Source organism: Pygoscelis adeliae, unplaced genomic scaffold, assembly GCF_000699105.1.
Source record: "Pygoscelis adeliae isolate BGI_AS28 unplaced genomic scaffold, ASM69910v1 Scaffold50, whole genome shotgun sequence".
Taxonomy (NCBI): Eukaryota; Metazoa; Chordata; class Aves; order Sphenisciformes; family Spheniscidae; genus Pygoscelis; species Pygoscelis adeliae.
The window spans coordinates 28,988-44,065 of NW_008823963.1; the positions used below are offsets into that span (position 1 = coordinate 28,988).

Here is a 15,078-nt window from a genome sequence, read left to right on the forward strand (position 1 = left end):
GACCGCACCACTCAGCTTGGTGTCATCTGCAAACTTGCTGAGGGTGCACTCGATCCCACTGTCTATGTCATTGATGAAGATATTAAACAGTACTGGTCCCAATACGGACCCCTGCGGGATGCCACTCGACACCGATCTCCATCTGGACATTGAGCCATTGACCACTACCCTCTGGATGCGACCATCTAACCAATTCCTCACCCACCGGACAATCCACCCATCAAATCCATACCTCTCCAGTTTAGAGAGAAGGATGTTGTGGGGGACCGTGTCAAAGGCCTTACAGAGGTCCAGAGAGATGACATCTGTAGCTCTTCCCTTGTCCACTGATGTAGTCACTCCATCATGGAAGGCCACTAGATTAGTCAGGCATCCTTTTATTAGTCTTGGAGCTTTTTCATGAGAGGAAATAAAACGGAAGCCTTGCATAGGGTTTATGGCCTGCTGCTCAACTGGAGTTCCTAACTATGTTCAGAAGCATGTAGTGGGACTAGACTTGAAGCCTTTAGGGAAGAAAGCACAGGTCAGTGAGTGCAAGATAAAAAAGGATAATTTACGGACTGGAGGGAAAGATCAATCACGTGTGAAGTTTGTGTGGAGAGATACGAAGCATTAGATCACAGGCTGAACTAGGCTACAGAGTGAACGGACTGCAAGAGAAGATACTGTGACTGTTTCCTCTTGTATGTCCTTAAATATAATTCAGTTAGGCAAACACTCTCCTAAACCTATGTGTCCTTACAAGTGACTGGTGTAGTTGACACATGGATGTTGTAGTTTTTTTCTTGGATTTTGATTGGTGGGAATGCTGGGTGCTAGCCCACAATACCTTTCTAAGAATACTGTGATTTCTAAAACAACATTAACTCCTTTGCAAATCCAGTCCTGAGTTATTGCTGCGTTATAATAAGTTGTCAGATTTATGCATACTGTAAAAATCGAGTTGTTGAAGATTAGTTGCTGCTACTAAAATATCTTTTTCTCTGCTCCACCCCCCCCCAACCAGGCTGATAGTTCTCTTCAGTTTCTTTCAACAGTTTGAAAATCATTAATGTTACTACATGATTTGAACGTATGACTTGGGTATAACTTGAAATAGATCAGGCATTCCAATGTATGTCCCAAGTGATGATTTTTATTTTAATAATTTTTGAGAAGTTATTACGTCCACCTGTTGTAAAGAATGCTTCTTACTTTTCTGTGATTCTTTACAGGAGTATTCAGACTTTAATATCCAGAGATTAAGGTTAACATTAATAAAATACCCCAAATAGTCTAAAATATACAGAAGAATCTCATTTTTTCCTAACTTTTGCAATTTTAGTGACATTTCAAAAAGGAAAAAAAAATATGTATATAATATCTGAATTCTCCTGTTCAATGCTTCTGCTTTTCCAGTTTATTGAATGAAAAGACAGAACAGAGTCTTTCAGAGACTCAGCAAAGCCTTGCTAAGAAAAAATATGAAATGCAACTTACCCAAGAGAAAATTGTGCTTTTGAATGAAAAAATTGGTGAGTGACAGATACAATTTTATAATAAAATTCAATAGTTGTTATATTGTTACAATATATTGTTATAGATATTATGTTATATATATTGTGTTATATATATATGTTATAATATATGTTATAATTGTTATATTACCACTTTTTTTTTCCGTATGGGTTGAAAGAAAAATTGTTGAATGCAAATAAATATACTTTTGACAGTTTTAACATTTCAAGTGCAAAACATTTGTTTTCTTTCATTATTGGAAGGTTTTTGCATTTTAAAATTATGTGATAAAGCTTTTGCAAGTAAGCTTCAGTGACATTACATACTGTCAGCTGAACAATGTGTGTTGGTACCAATGTGCAGTGTCTGAGCATATCAGTTATATTTATGATCCACTAAGGCGGTGGTAGCACCTCTCAGCACCATAAGATGATGATGATGGAATCAGGAAAACATCCTATATAGTATATATCCCATATTGTATGTTGCACCTTTTTTATATTATGGGAGTAAAGGGGTGAATATAGGAATTATTATTCCTGTAGTGCCAAGGAATATGTTCTCACTTCCAAAATTACAACTGTATTCTGTTAGAAGTCTTTCATTATTTTCTATAGATGCAGTTGACATAATCTGTTCTCAAATGCAGTGCTGAATTTGTGACGGAAAAATAAAGATAACCTATAGCTAATTACATCTAATGTTAGAGCGAACTAATGCTACTTAAATACCTTGTTTTCTGTTAATTACAAATTTCAAACTCCAGTTATTTGGATTTAAATATTTCATTCAAATGAATAAGCATTTCATTCAAAGTGAACTTAATTTTTTGTAATGTTTTGGCTAAGGTGTTTAAGCCACTCCTGAGAAGGCTAGAGAAAAAGATGTTTTGTCCACATTAAAATCCACATATTTTGATTTAAAAGTCCTACACTCCTGGTATAGTAAAGTAGGGACTTAATGTTTGATAGGCATGTTGGTCTATGTGTTGTTGCATGCTTTTGATTATTCCTAGGAAATGTGTCCGAATTAAGTGTATTTTAAGCCTAAAAAAATATTAAAATATCAGTTCATTAAAGCTGAATAGAGACTTTTCAGAATTTGGCATCTGAGGTCTCATATAATCTGACTGAAGCATGTTCCAATCTAGATTCGTTAGCATTTTTCATTACTGTGAGGCAAGTCCGGGCAAAGAATCTTGAAATTAACGGAGACTGTCTGTATTGTGCTACTATCCTGTCACCACAGGGATAACAGTGGAAGATGCTGAAGGAGAGGAACTACGGTGTAGGTGTGGGGAGAGAATGTACTGAGAGAAGAAAGTTGAGAGGTTTTAACTGCAGGATCAATAAGGAGAGGATACTGAGATTACCATTTGGATGAGGCAGCATAATCCTAGTGAAATAGGTAGGAGAATTAAAGTTAATAAAGAACCAGGAGACAAGTGAAGAATAGGGATATTGGCTGGACAAGAATTTGCAATGAGGAGGATTGGTTGTCAGAGGAGAGTGTAAGTATGAAACAGCGAGACTGGGAGTCAGTGAATGGAGAAACAGTGAATGGATGTGGCACCAGGGAAAGCTGAGGCAATGCAAGAAATCAGAGACTGAAAATTAATAGTGAGGGGCGGGAGTGAAGAAGGATCAGAGACATCCAGTGAGGAGAGCTACTATGAAGTGGTTAAAGAAACTGGAAAGATCCTTAAAATTGGATGTCTAGTTCAGAGATTGTGGGTAGGACTTGGAGCTATTGGACACGCACCGTGACTAGAACCTGTGAGCAGCTATACACACAGAATATTTAGGACTTGGACAATAACGCTGAAAGCAGGAGAAAGATTGGAAGTAAAAGGAGATTGAGATGGAAAAAGTGGATCTAGGAGTTTAGTACTAGCAGAGAAGGAATCTAGGATGAGAAACCTTAAGACTTAGGGCTGACCAAAATGAAGAGAGAGGATGAGCAGCTAATGGTATCTTCTTGGAGAGGTGGAATTGGAGAAGATGGAAAGAACGTGTGTGTGCCCACTAGAGAACCTTTTCCCTTTTTGGAGTCTGGAATGGAACTAGGGATTTCCAAGTCTTGTGTTACCTTCTCTTGTCAGCAAAATAATGTACACTTGCCAAAGTGTCTCTTTCCAAAGTGTCTCTTTCCAGCGCTTGTCTGCAGAGAGAACAGCAGTATAGTCCCCCAATGGTTTGTCTTCTATGTCATGTGACACATGATGGGAATCCAAATTGTGCTTTTTGTTTTTCACGCAAATTAAGTAACTTATTTCAGAGACAAAGACTAAGAAGTTGGAAATGCCAGTCTTAAGGTTGTCTGGACTGCTTAATAAATAAACCCCAGTGGTTTTGGTGTTTGTTTGTTTTTTAACTTATGGTGTTGTTTTTAATTACACTATCATGTGGTGTTTTTCTATAGGAGCCTTGCTGCAACTTTTGCAGAGTTTTATAGGGAGTAAATCAGTGTTGTCTAGTGAAGCAAGCTTGTCTGTCAGATCTTCTCCTTAGCTGAAAATACAGTGAATAAAGCAGGTAATTGAAGCAAGAGAAAGCACGTGCTATTTAAACTGTTAAATATTGTTATGTAGTATGTTATACTATTGCTGTCTGTACATTAGAATTTTGGGGTGATGCACAACCAAACTTTCCAGAATTCCTCACTAACTATACATATGACCTATTTTCAGAGTGCTAATTTGATTAATTTTCAGAAATGTTGAGCACTCACAGCTGTGGCAGCAATCCATGGTTGTTTTTTTGAACATGTAATACTTTCTATCCTGAAAATTTAGTTCACAGTTTGGGCATCCAAAATAATCACGTAGAATTTTCAGTTGATCTTTGTGCCTCCATTCCTTCTCTGTGAAATAGTGAGAATGCTTAGAATCACAGAATTGTTGAGGTTGGAAGGCACCTCTGAAGGTCATCTTGTCCAAACCCCCTTCTCAAGCAGGGCCACCTAGAGCCAGTCGCCCAGGACTGTGTCTAGATGGCTTTTGAATATCTGCAAGGAAGGAGACTGTAACCTCCCTGGGGCAACCTGTTCCAGTGCTCGGTCACCCTTCACAGTGGAAAAAAAAAGTGTTTCCTGATGTTCAGAGGGAGCCTCCTGTGTTTCAGTTTGTGCCCATTGCCTCTTGTCCTGCCACTGGGCACCACTGAAAAGGGCCTGGCTCCGTCCTCTCTGCACCCTCCCTTCAGGTATTTATAGACGTTTGTAAGACCTCCCCCTGAGCCTTCTCCAAGCTAAACAGTCCCAGCTCTCTCAGCTTTTCCTCATAGGAGAGATGCTCCAGTCCCTCAATCATCTTCATGGCCCTTTATTGGACTCTCTCCAGTATGTCCATGTCTCTTTTGTACTGGGGAGCCCAGAACTGGACCCAGCCCTCCAGGTGTGTCTCACCAGTGCTGAGTAGAGGGGAAGGATCAACTCCCTCGACCAGCTGGCAATACTTTCCTTAATGCAGTCTAGGAGAGTAGCCTTCTTTGCAGCAAGGGCATATTGGAGGCTCGTGTTCAACATGGCATCCACCAGGACCCCCCAGCTTTCCTGCCAAGCTGCTTTCCAGCTTGTGTACTGGTGTCTGGGGTTGTTCGTCCCCAGGTGCAGGACTTTGCACTTCCCTTTGTTGAACTTCATGAGGTTCCTGTCAGCCCCTTTCTCCAGCCTGTCAAGGTCCCTCTGGATGGCAGCACGACTCTCTGGTGTATCAGCAACTCTTCCCAGTTTTGCATCATCGGGAAAATTCCTGATGGTACACTGTGCCCCATCATCCAGATCGTCAGTGAAGATGTAAAACGGGGCTGGATGCAGTATTAACTCCTGGGGCACACCGCTGGTTACCAGCCTCCAACTAGACTTTGTGCCACTGATCACCACCCTCTGGGCCTGGCTGTTCAGCCAGTTTTCAATCCACCTCACTGCTCATCCAGCCCATATGTCAACAGCTTGTCCACAAGTATCTTATGGGAGACAGTGTCAAAGGCCTTACTGAATTCAAGGTAGACAACATCCACTGCTCTCCCCTCATCCACCAGACCAGTCATTTCATCGTAGAAGTTTGTCAAGTTGGTCAAGCATGACTTCCCCTGGGTGAAGCCATGCTGACTACTGCTGATGATTTTCTTGTCCTTAATGTGCTTGGAAATGGTTTCCAGGATTATCTGCTCCATCAGAATTTTCTTTAGAGCCAGGTTTGAACACTGTCTTAGCAGGTTCCAGAGCCATGCATCCAAAAATATGGGGTGGAAATTTGAGTGCCTTTCATCTTGTGTTTTGAAAGAGAGATTCTGTGGAAAAAAATAGAATGTGAATATATGCTATGATGTCGCTGAAAGACTGAGTTACAGATCATTTCACTTCTCCTGGAAGTGATTAATAAGTGTCATCCAATAACCCCAATTACACTAATATTGAAGGAGTAATTTGCAGCCCGCATGGTTTTTATGAGATAAAGGTTCACTCTCAGAAGAGTTTCTGTGGTTCTCCTCTACAAATGCAATGTATGTCATTAAGATCATATAAGGATTGATTCTCTGACCATTTAAAGGTAAATTTAGTGTGTAACACCTTATTAGCTGAATGAAGATAGAGAGGCATATTTTAGAATTTGATTTTGTAATGAGTAGATTGCTTTTTTCAATATTATCTTTGCAATTTTTAAGTGCTGTTGAATTTTATAAATGCATTACTCTTACGTAAAGTTCATTTAAATAAAAAAAATTATTTCAGACACACTGGCTAATATCAGGATATCAATCTCTTATTTCATCAGTCATTACACGCTGTAGTCCACGTATTGCTTCTGTCTATTGTAATTCTGTTTAAGCCTTTATTGTTATAATACCCAAGAAAGTTATTTTTCATGATCTGAACATTTGCTTTTTAAAGATGGATTTGTTTTGAGCCAAGTAATTTAAGGCCTTGATCTAAGGAAGAATGGCATTCTATAAATTGTTGGATTATTTATGTGTTTCGAAAAGGTACATGCTTCAGTGTTTTCTTGAAGGGGAGCTTTTGCCATGTTCTTTTATGCTTTAGAAGTGTATCAGAAGAATTTTTATTTCAAATGGGTTGAATTAATAAAAATGAGACCTTTCTGACTGTATCCAGATGACTTTTCAAGACAAAGTCTTGTGCAACAAGAGGAGATCTGTGCTTTGAAAGAAACAGTTGCACAGCTCGATAGAGAGAAGGCAACTTTGCAAGACTGTGTGGAAGAAGGAAGAGAGAAGATTGCTACTTTTGAGGAAAGCCTGGCAATTAAAGTATGTTCTAACATGTAAATAGTCACAAAAGATAAATAGGGAAAGGATCTGTTGGGTCATCACACCTATCTTATATTGGTATCTGCAACAGTGCTCAGTGCTGACCTACTTCTGCTCCAGTTTCAAGGCTACAGTAAAACTCATGTTGACTTCAACAGCAGTAGGTTTGAGCAGTGTTGAGCATCTCATGTTTGGTGTTTTGTATGGTTTATACTTATCGAGAGAGGAGACTTTAAGTACTTTCCTGAAGTGGAGAAGAGTAAATTACCCAATAAAATATTTTGTTTATGATAAAATTTAGCTTAAATTCTTCCTTGGGGTCCACTGATGTTAGAGATGCAGGGCGGCAAATAATATTGCCTTTGTTGTCATTGAAGAAGCATCTGAATTATATTCTTTTCACCTTAAGGTACTAGTTTACCTAAGAAAACTGCATCAGTTTATTGCACAGTGTGATTTCAAACTATTTAATGAAGCTGCTTAGTTCTTAGTTCTGAAACATTGGTTTTCACTTCAGCTTAAGTCATCTGGATACTGATTTAGGATAAACTAAAGAAGGTACTTTTTAACTGTTGTGATTGTTAACTCAAGAATTTGCACTGATTTTTAACAAAATCTTGAAGAAAATATATTGCAGGACAGGCTATAATCATCTTGCCGTAAGCACTGACTTTGCATTTTTAAAAATTGTAAATTGTAAAATGGTGTCCATTTTAGAGAAGAGATGGCTCTCTCTCACCTCTCTTGTGTCTCCAGTGGAAGACATTTCCTTAGCCTGTTTATGCTTCTTTTAATATCTGTATCCAAAGACAAGGGAGTAAAGTGATATACTTTGTGCTACCTTCTTTATGGAAATACAGTGATGGAATTCTTGTTTTATCAATTACAAACTACCAGACTCGGGTAGTTTATTCATTGTAGAAAAGCTATGATAACTTATCTAATAGACAGAAGACATAATTTAGTTTTGGGAGTATGAGCCAAATGCTACCTTTAGAACCACAAACGCTTAAAAAATTTAATTAAAGTTATTATTCTGCAGAAGATAATAATGTTTTTTCCTTTACTTGCCAAATTAGAGTATCAGAATTTTCAGCTCTGAACAGTACATGATGAAACTTGGAAAACCACAATCCATTTTGCATTAAATAGTTAAATTAATCAGCTAGCTGAATAAAAGGAAAATATAAATAATCTTATTTAATTTTTTTTTTCCCATTTATACTGAGGAGTGGTGAGAGGTTTATTTTAATTTTGTATTTCTTTTCAAGGAGAAAATAATTTCAGATTTTAAGATTCTGATTTCTGAGTTGGAGCGTTCCACAAAGTAAGGATAAAATCTCAATATCATTATTAAATTTTGATTAATTTATAACATTAACTCAAAAATTGAATCATAGGATGTGCTAATGTAGAATTTTTTTTTTTACTCAATTAAATATTAAAGTGTTACAGCTTTGTTTCATGACTTGCAAATTTAACCACTGGAAAAGCTATCATTTGTATTAGATTGGGCAGTATTGTCATACCTGAAGTATTTATTGTTTGCTGCATAGAAAATCTGCTGAAGCACTCTGTGTCTGTGAGAAAGATATCACCAGTTTGCATCAACAGCTACAAGAAACCAACAAAGAACTTGCACAGACTAACAAGAACAGAGAATCATTAGCTCAGGAGAATGACAGGTTACAAGAGCATCTTTCTAATATTAAGCAAGAAAATCAGGTATATTTATACAGAGAACCCTTGAATAAAAAGGAAAACTGTGTATTTTTCAAGTAGTGCATAGAATTTTTGGGCCCTCATCTGAAGTAAATCTGCAAACTAGTTTTTAAGCTTGTTTTTCAAACTCTGATTTTTCCCTTATTACTCAGTTCACTTGTATAAAGAGAACCAGCTATTCTTATGTAATGGTTTGGATGTTTATCTTGAGGAACAGCTAAGTAACGTTTTTTTGTGATCTTCATGTAAAAACACCGTGGCAGTTACAACTATTGCTTATATGGAAAAGTACTATAAAGGAGGCAAGCAAGTATTTCTTACACTGTGTTGTGACTGGCCCAGAGCACTTACAAGCTTATGAATTTGACTTGCTAATAATTTAACACAGTACACATTTTAATAAGGTTCAAAACTTTATTAATACTATTGTATTTATTTACATTCCTTTCAAGTGGTTTTTGGATAAAAGATGCTGGAAGTATTTGGTTATAATACAACATTACATTATCTACTGTGTTATTTATCTGCGTGCAGTTACTAATGAAAGTAGTTAAAATACTTTAAAGTGTCATCTCACGCACAGACAATGTTCATGCATCAATGTGTTTCCCAAGCAGCTAGAAATTAAGCTTTTAATACCTGTAGTAGTTCATTACCATGTAGTGTTCTGTTTTTTCTTCAACTTCTTGCCTTCATTTAGGTTTTCTGATACTTGATCTTTCTTCTCTGCACTTATTCTACTGCTTAGGATATCTTTGTCTTTGAAAATACTTCCCGCTCACCCAGCTTTCTCTTCCTCTAGAAGTGCTACCCAGTTTTGAAGGAGCAAATGCACTTCACCTGATGTTAGGTATATACAAGTTTTAAGTCGTTAACGCTCCCTTTTAAGTGAAGAAAAGTCCTCCAGAAGGAGATTCATCCCACCCCGGTTTTTAAAGTGATTCATTTTACATGTCTCTCTTCCTTTATGATAGAGGAAGCATAGCTAACTAGTTTAGATCAGGTGCCTAATTCTGCGCTGCAAAAATTAGGTGAGACAACTCTCATTGTAATAACTCTTCTCTCAAACAAACTAATCGTTTCTCTTTAGCACCCTCTTTGAGTATCCTAGAAAAGTCGAGGTTCGTAGTAGCTTTAACCGCCAAAGGTACTCCAGAGAATCACTATTCTTTACCTTCTCTCAGAATCACAGTTGAGTGAATCACTGATGAGGTCAGCTGGTACAAAACAGCCTCCTGTTGCTTCTAGCTACTTTTGAAAGCTTCATTGTTTTCTTTGCAATGCCTGGATGCTTGTAGAAGCAGTTAGAAACAACAAGTCAGCCTCCGGGATCAACTACTTCTTAATAGGCTTGCCTCTATAATATGTATTGGTTCCTCTAGGTTCTTCCATTAATTTAGGTGATACTCAAAGCATTTAAAGTAGCATTCTCATTTCTTCACTTGGGCTTTCTGGAAAAGTTCTCAGACTTACAGAGCACCTTTCTCAGCAACTCACAACCTTTTCATAACAGGAATAGGGGTTACTCCATAGCCTTCTCCATCCCCCACCTTCCCCCGGTTCTTGCAGCTGAATGTTCTCCTAGTAATTTTGTAAGGAAGGAAGAGTTTCTGAACAGAGCAGTTCAAGACAGCCTTTCTGCAGTTTTTTTCCTCATTCTGTTCTCTTTCTCAAGCAATAGTTGCCAGAAATTCTGTGTGCGTTCTCCTAATACTTGTGGCTTTATTTCTCCTGATTAGGAGATAACCACTTAATTAGTTAATTCAACTTTTTAGCTGTCTTCTGCTGTTTCAAATGTGGGCTTTTAAGAGACATGTAAACATGTAACATAAAAAAGAGGGAGCTGACTTTGAGCCCTGCTCCTTAAATGGGGCAGGCTATTTTGTTATGACAATCTAGCTGCTAAATAAACCATCTCTATTTTTCTTCTTAACTGCTACATTCTTCTATTGACATTTTTCTCTTTTTAAGAAGATTTAGCATTATCTGTAAGTCAAAGAAACAAAATATTTTTGACAAATGCAAAATTCTGTTTATAGAAATATACATGGTTTAGATTTTATATAGCCTTTAAATAATGAGTTAATAAAGCTATAGGTGTTAGATACGCATGAATTCTATTTTTTTTTGTAAAGGTACTAACAGTATACTGTAACCTTATGAAAAAAATCTTTCTTCATAGGTACTATATAAAAAACTAGCAAAGTACCAAAATGAGCTTGACGATATGAAGTTGAAAGCCCAGGATTCAAACACAGATATTGTCAGGCTGAAGGGTGTACTGAAGTCTAAAGTGAGTATATGGATTAAACCTGTTAATAAAAGCTGTTGTTTTAACTAAAACCGAAATTTTAACCATATTTCCATGGAAGAATTTGCTTCCTAGCCAAAACTTATTTGCATTCTACTAATATGTTTTTATTAGTTTGAACATACTGTCTTAGCTGTTTTTGCAGTACACAATTAATGAAGTATATTTCATTGTGGTTTTACAGATATATACACACACACATATATGCACACATGTGTGTTTATTAAACTTAAAAATTCAGACAGTGAATAATACAGAGACTTGGAACTCTTTTGTCTTTATTACCATATGGGATTAATAGTAAAAAAAAAAAAAAATTCTGCAATATATTGCTATACCTTGTATTTGTAATGTTAATCTAGCCATTTCTAACAGATGTCTTTTGAGCATTAAAATGTGGCCATCTTGAACAAAACACTGGTTCTTGAGGAGCCTCTCAATGTTTTGGCTAAATGGCGAAGTTTTCAGTGGAAAGAGAACATCCAATACCATGTCATACCTGTAGATCTATAGATACCCCTATTTTGTGAAGCTTACTGTAAATCATTAAACAAACAAGCTTGATGTGTTAGGAGAGAGAGAACTGCGAGCTTCTGGAGAATTACCACAAAGCCCATGAACAAGGAGAAAGTTGGGAAGCAAAATGCCATCAAGCAGAAGCAGATTGTAGCTCTGTTAGACTGGCACTGATCAGTGCGGAGTCTGAGAACCACAGGCTGAAAGAGAAAATGGAGTCCCTTGAAATGGAGATGGAGCAAGTAAGTTGAAATCGTTCTTTCCATAGTTCACCCTTGACATGGTCTGGTAGTATTTTAAGCCTGCAACTGTTTAAAATTATGCTTAATGCCACTTCTCATATTTTAGAGATATTTGCTACAATGAACTGTATGGAGTTTGAGTTTATTTAATAACATGACTAGAATTCCACCAGTCATGCTTGGAAAAAAAAATCTTAAATAGCATATTTCAAGGAAAAAAAATATTGTAAATTACAAAATGTTCTCATGTTTGGAATGACTGAAGGCACAATGTCACACACAACTCCACAGCATACCTGCAATATACCTAGTGCCTTGTCACCCATTGCATTCCTGTTCCTGCTTTTCTTGCTTCCAGCTTTTCAACCTTCTTTCCACTGCCTTAGATGTCCCAAAGAGCCTCTTCCCACTTGAAAATCTGAAGAACTTAAAGGGAAAGGCACAGCATGGCTTTGGAAATTTGTTACAAACATATAAACTATCTTCTGGGTTTGGGTTGTTAACAGTTGTTGTTGCAGATCATCTCTGCTTCCTGAGTGTCACATAGGCTACTGATGGCTACCCGTGCACATTAGACACTCAAGAGGAACTGAACTGCTGCTGTTCAGAAAGTGGATGAGAACATAACAGTAGCAAAACAGCACACGAAGATTGTGTGGCAGATTTGGACCTTTTTTTTAATAGAATAAAACTGGTACATGGTCCTAGTTTGTCCAGCGAGCCTCAAACGGGTAGAGATTTCATCCTTCTAATTCCTTCCCACATGCCTGCTATTAAGTATAGGAATAAACAGGCCTCTTCATGAAAACTGTGTCAACATATTGAGTCAGAATTCCAGATGTCATATTCAGGTTCATAGCAGTTACGTGTAAGGCACATATCTAAAACAGAGAAGTTTTTATTCACAAATCTTAACGTGCTTAGCAGCACTCTGTGTTCTTTTTGCTTTTTTTTAGGCAAGACGGAGCTAGAATTAATGTAGTGTGCTCCCCCTACAATCATCTCTTTGGATCTCGTTCCTAATAAATCCTTCAAGGAAGTCACAGTGCTTTATCTCTCCCTTTGCTCTGTTAACCTCCCAGACTCATTCTGCTACCCACTGAAAATTAAGTAGTTAAAAGTGTCTGGAAATACAAGTGTCACTGGGCAAAGTACAGGCATTTTTCACAAAGGAAAAACCTAGGTTATGTTAATTTTAAATATACAAAACTAAATGCTTTTAGTCAGCACTGCTGCTGCTGGCTTGTGGACTTCTCTTTGGTGTGACTTCTGTCATCTCTTAGACATGCCTGAGTTTACGGGTGACAGCAGTATAAATATGACTGACAGTATCTCAGCATTCACTGATCATCTACGCGCAAGAATACATTTTATTGCTAAAATAAGAGGATCTCATCTGAAAATGAAATGCAGCCCATGGCAGAATTTTGGACCTTATTAGCTCTGCAGAAGGAGTAGAATTCTAGGAATAGAGTTTAAAATGTCAGTAGTTGATTTTGCTGTCAGAAGCAAGAACTCTTCTCTTCTAGTTTTTATATACGGGAGTTATTTAAAGAAATAACTTTAAAGTTTATTCCAGAATAAATGACTGCTGCCTTTTAAAATTCACCACAATTACATAGAGATAGTTTTGTAGGATTTTGGAAGCAGTTTTAAATTTTCTTTGCAGTAGAGTTTTGATTATCTGATATTGCTTTACTGTAGCATTTAACAACAGAAGCAGCATACAAGTCTCAGATTTCTGCCTTAAGCAAGTCTCTTGTGAAAATGGAAGGAGAGCTTCAAAACATACATCGGGAGAGTCTCCTTACTTGCAAATTGCGCATCTACACATGAACTTTGCATTAAACTAGATGCAGTCAAAGAACGATTAACTTAGCAGTTAACTTCCACAGCAGTAGAAGGTAGAAAGGGTATGTGAAATATATTAGAAAAATAAGTTTATGTTAATGTTATACTTAAGGGATCTAAATCTACTTTGGGATCTAGAATGATCAAAGAAATCCTGATTGATGATTACTGCTTCAATTTTTTTAAAGTTTATTGGCATTCCTCAGGGGCTTACTCCTCAGAGGATGGATGCTGTATACTATTTGAAAAGCACACTGGTTTGCAAGGTTTTACTATGCCTACTCAAAAGTCAGCATGTAAAATTACTGGTTCTTTTCTTGAAAGATATCTCGGATTTTACATCTAGTCACTAAGTAAGCACAACAGCTGGAGTAGTTTATTAGCAAAGAAACTTGACATGGACTTTAAAATGCGCGACTGTTTTAGGAAGTATCAATATCTCTTTAACAATCTTTCCTTAATTTCCCTTGAAAATCAATTTCTGTTGACCTTGATTTTGATAAAAACTACAATATTAATATTTGATAGGCAAATTTTTAAAAACTCAGCTTGGATAAACTCTGAAAAATTGTTCATACATACTCAGATTATTCAGATATTTTCAGCATGATTCTATCACTGTCCCGTCCATCCTCTGCTCCAGCTGAGATAATTTCTTGTTCTTCACAGGCTTCCAGCATTCTCTTTTAACCTTTATGCCTTTTCCATACACCATGGGTAAAGCTGCTGTTTGACAGTTGGTTATTTGTTCCAGCCAAATGCGTGTGATGTCTGTTGTATGTTTGTGGAATCCTCTACGATGCTTTCGATAGGGAAGAGTTCCAGCATATGACATTTGTCCGAAGCTTTCTTGAGATCTAATACAACTAAGCCTTCCTGGATCCTTCTGTGAGGTTGTCAGTGAAGTGGCTTGCTGGGACTGTGGAGAGCAGCAAGAGTTTCAGGAGAGAAAAATGCAGAAATGTGGTTGGGGAGTTGGAGAAAAGTCTGAAGTTGGGAAATTTTCACTAATTTTTTTATACCTTTCAACCAGTAGTCTTTCATCGGCCATATATAACCTTCAGATAGGGCTCTTACTTTACATAGTATTCCAATGCAGAAATCTGCATTACTAGATTGCAGCATATGTACATTCAGAAGTGGAAATTAAACCTGATGCTGAATAATATTGTTCATTCAGTGTTTCTAATACTGTTTATTTTCCTATCACTTATGCTGTCTACAGTTTTCAGGATTTTTTTGTTCTGAAATACAAAAGTAGGATATCAAAACTGTTTATAGGCAAAGGAACTAGATTTTTGATTGACAGTTAGTAGAAAATTGGGCCTTTCAGACTTGAAGATACCTTTTAGTTTAGTTGGTAAAACCAAATCATTTGAGTTTTGCTTTGGAAAGTGAAAAATGCTTTTTCCTCTGTTTTCAAAATTCTTTTTTTAAATTTTTTTAATTTTTATTTTTTATTTTTAGTTTTTCTTTTTTAGAAGTTTTTTCTTTAGAAGTTTTTTCCTCTTTCAAATTCTTTTTTCCTTTTTTCTTTTTCTTTTTTCTTTTTCTAAAAATCTTTTTTTTAAATCTTTTTCTTTTTTAAAAAATCTTTTTAAAAATCATTTATAAAAATCTTTTTTCTTTTTTCTTTTTAAAAATTCTTTTTCTTTTCCTTCCTGCCTCC

At 36.8% G+C, this 15,078-nt stretch overlaps 1 protein-coding gene across 1 annotated transcript in view; it reads left to right on the top strand.

The window, feature by feature from the left end:
• The window catches only part of TSGA10 (testis specific, 10), a 74,604-nt gene that overhangs the window by 14,328 nt on the left and 45,198 nt on the right, over positions 1-15,078 (top strand). The window contains 8 exon segments of the mRNA XM_009323739.1: positions 1,399-1,514; positions 6,613-6,767; positions 8,039-8,094; positions 8,324-8,492; positions 10,672-10,782; positions 11,373-11,558; positions 13,263-13,357; positions 13,359-13,462. Coding sequence (XP_009322014.1) covers positions 1,399-1,514; positions 6,613-6,767; positions 8,039-8,094; positions 8,324-8,492; positions 10,672-10,782; positions 11,373-11,558; positions 13,263-13,357; positions 13,359-13,462 — 992 coding nt within the window.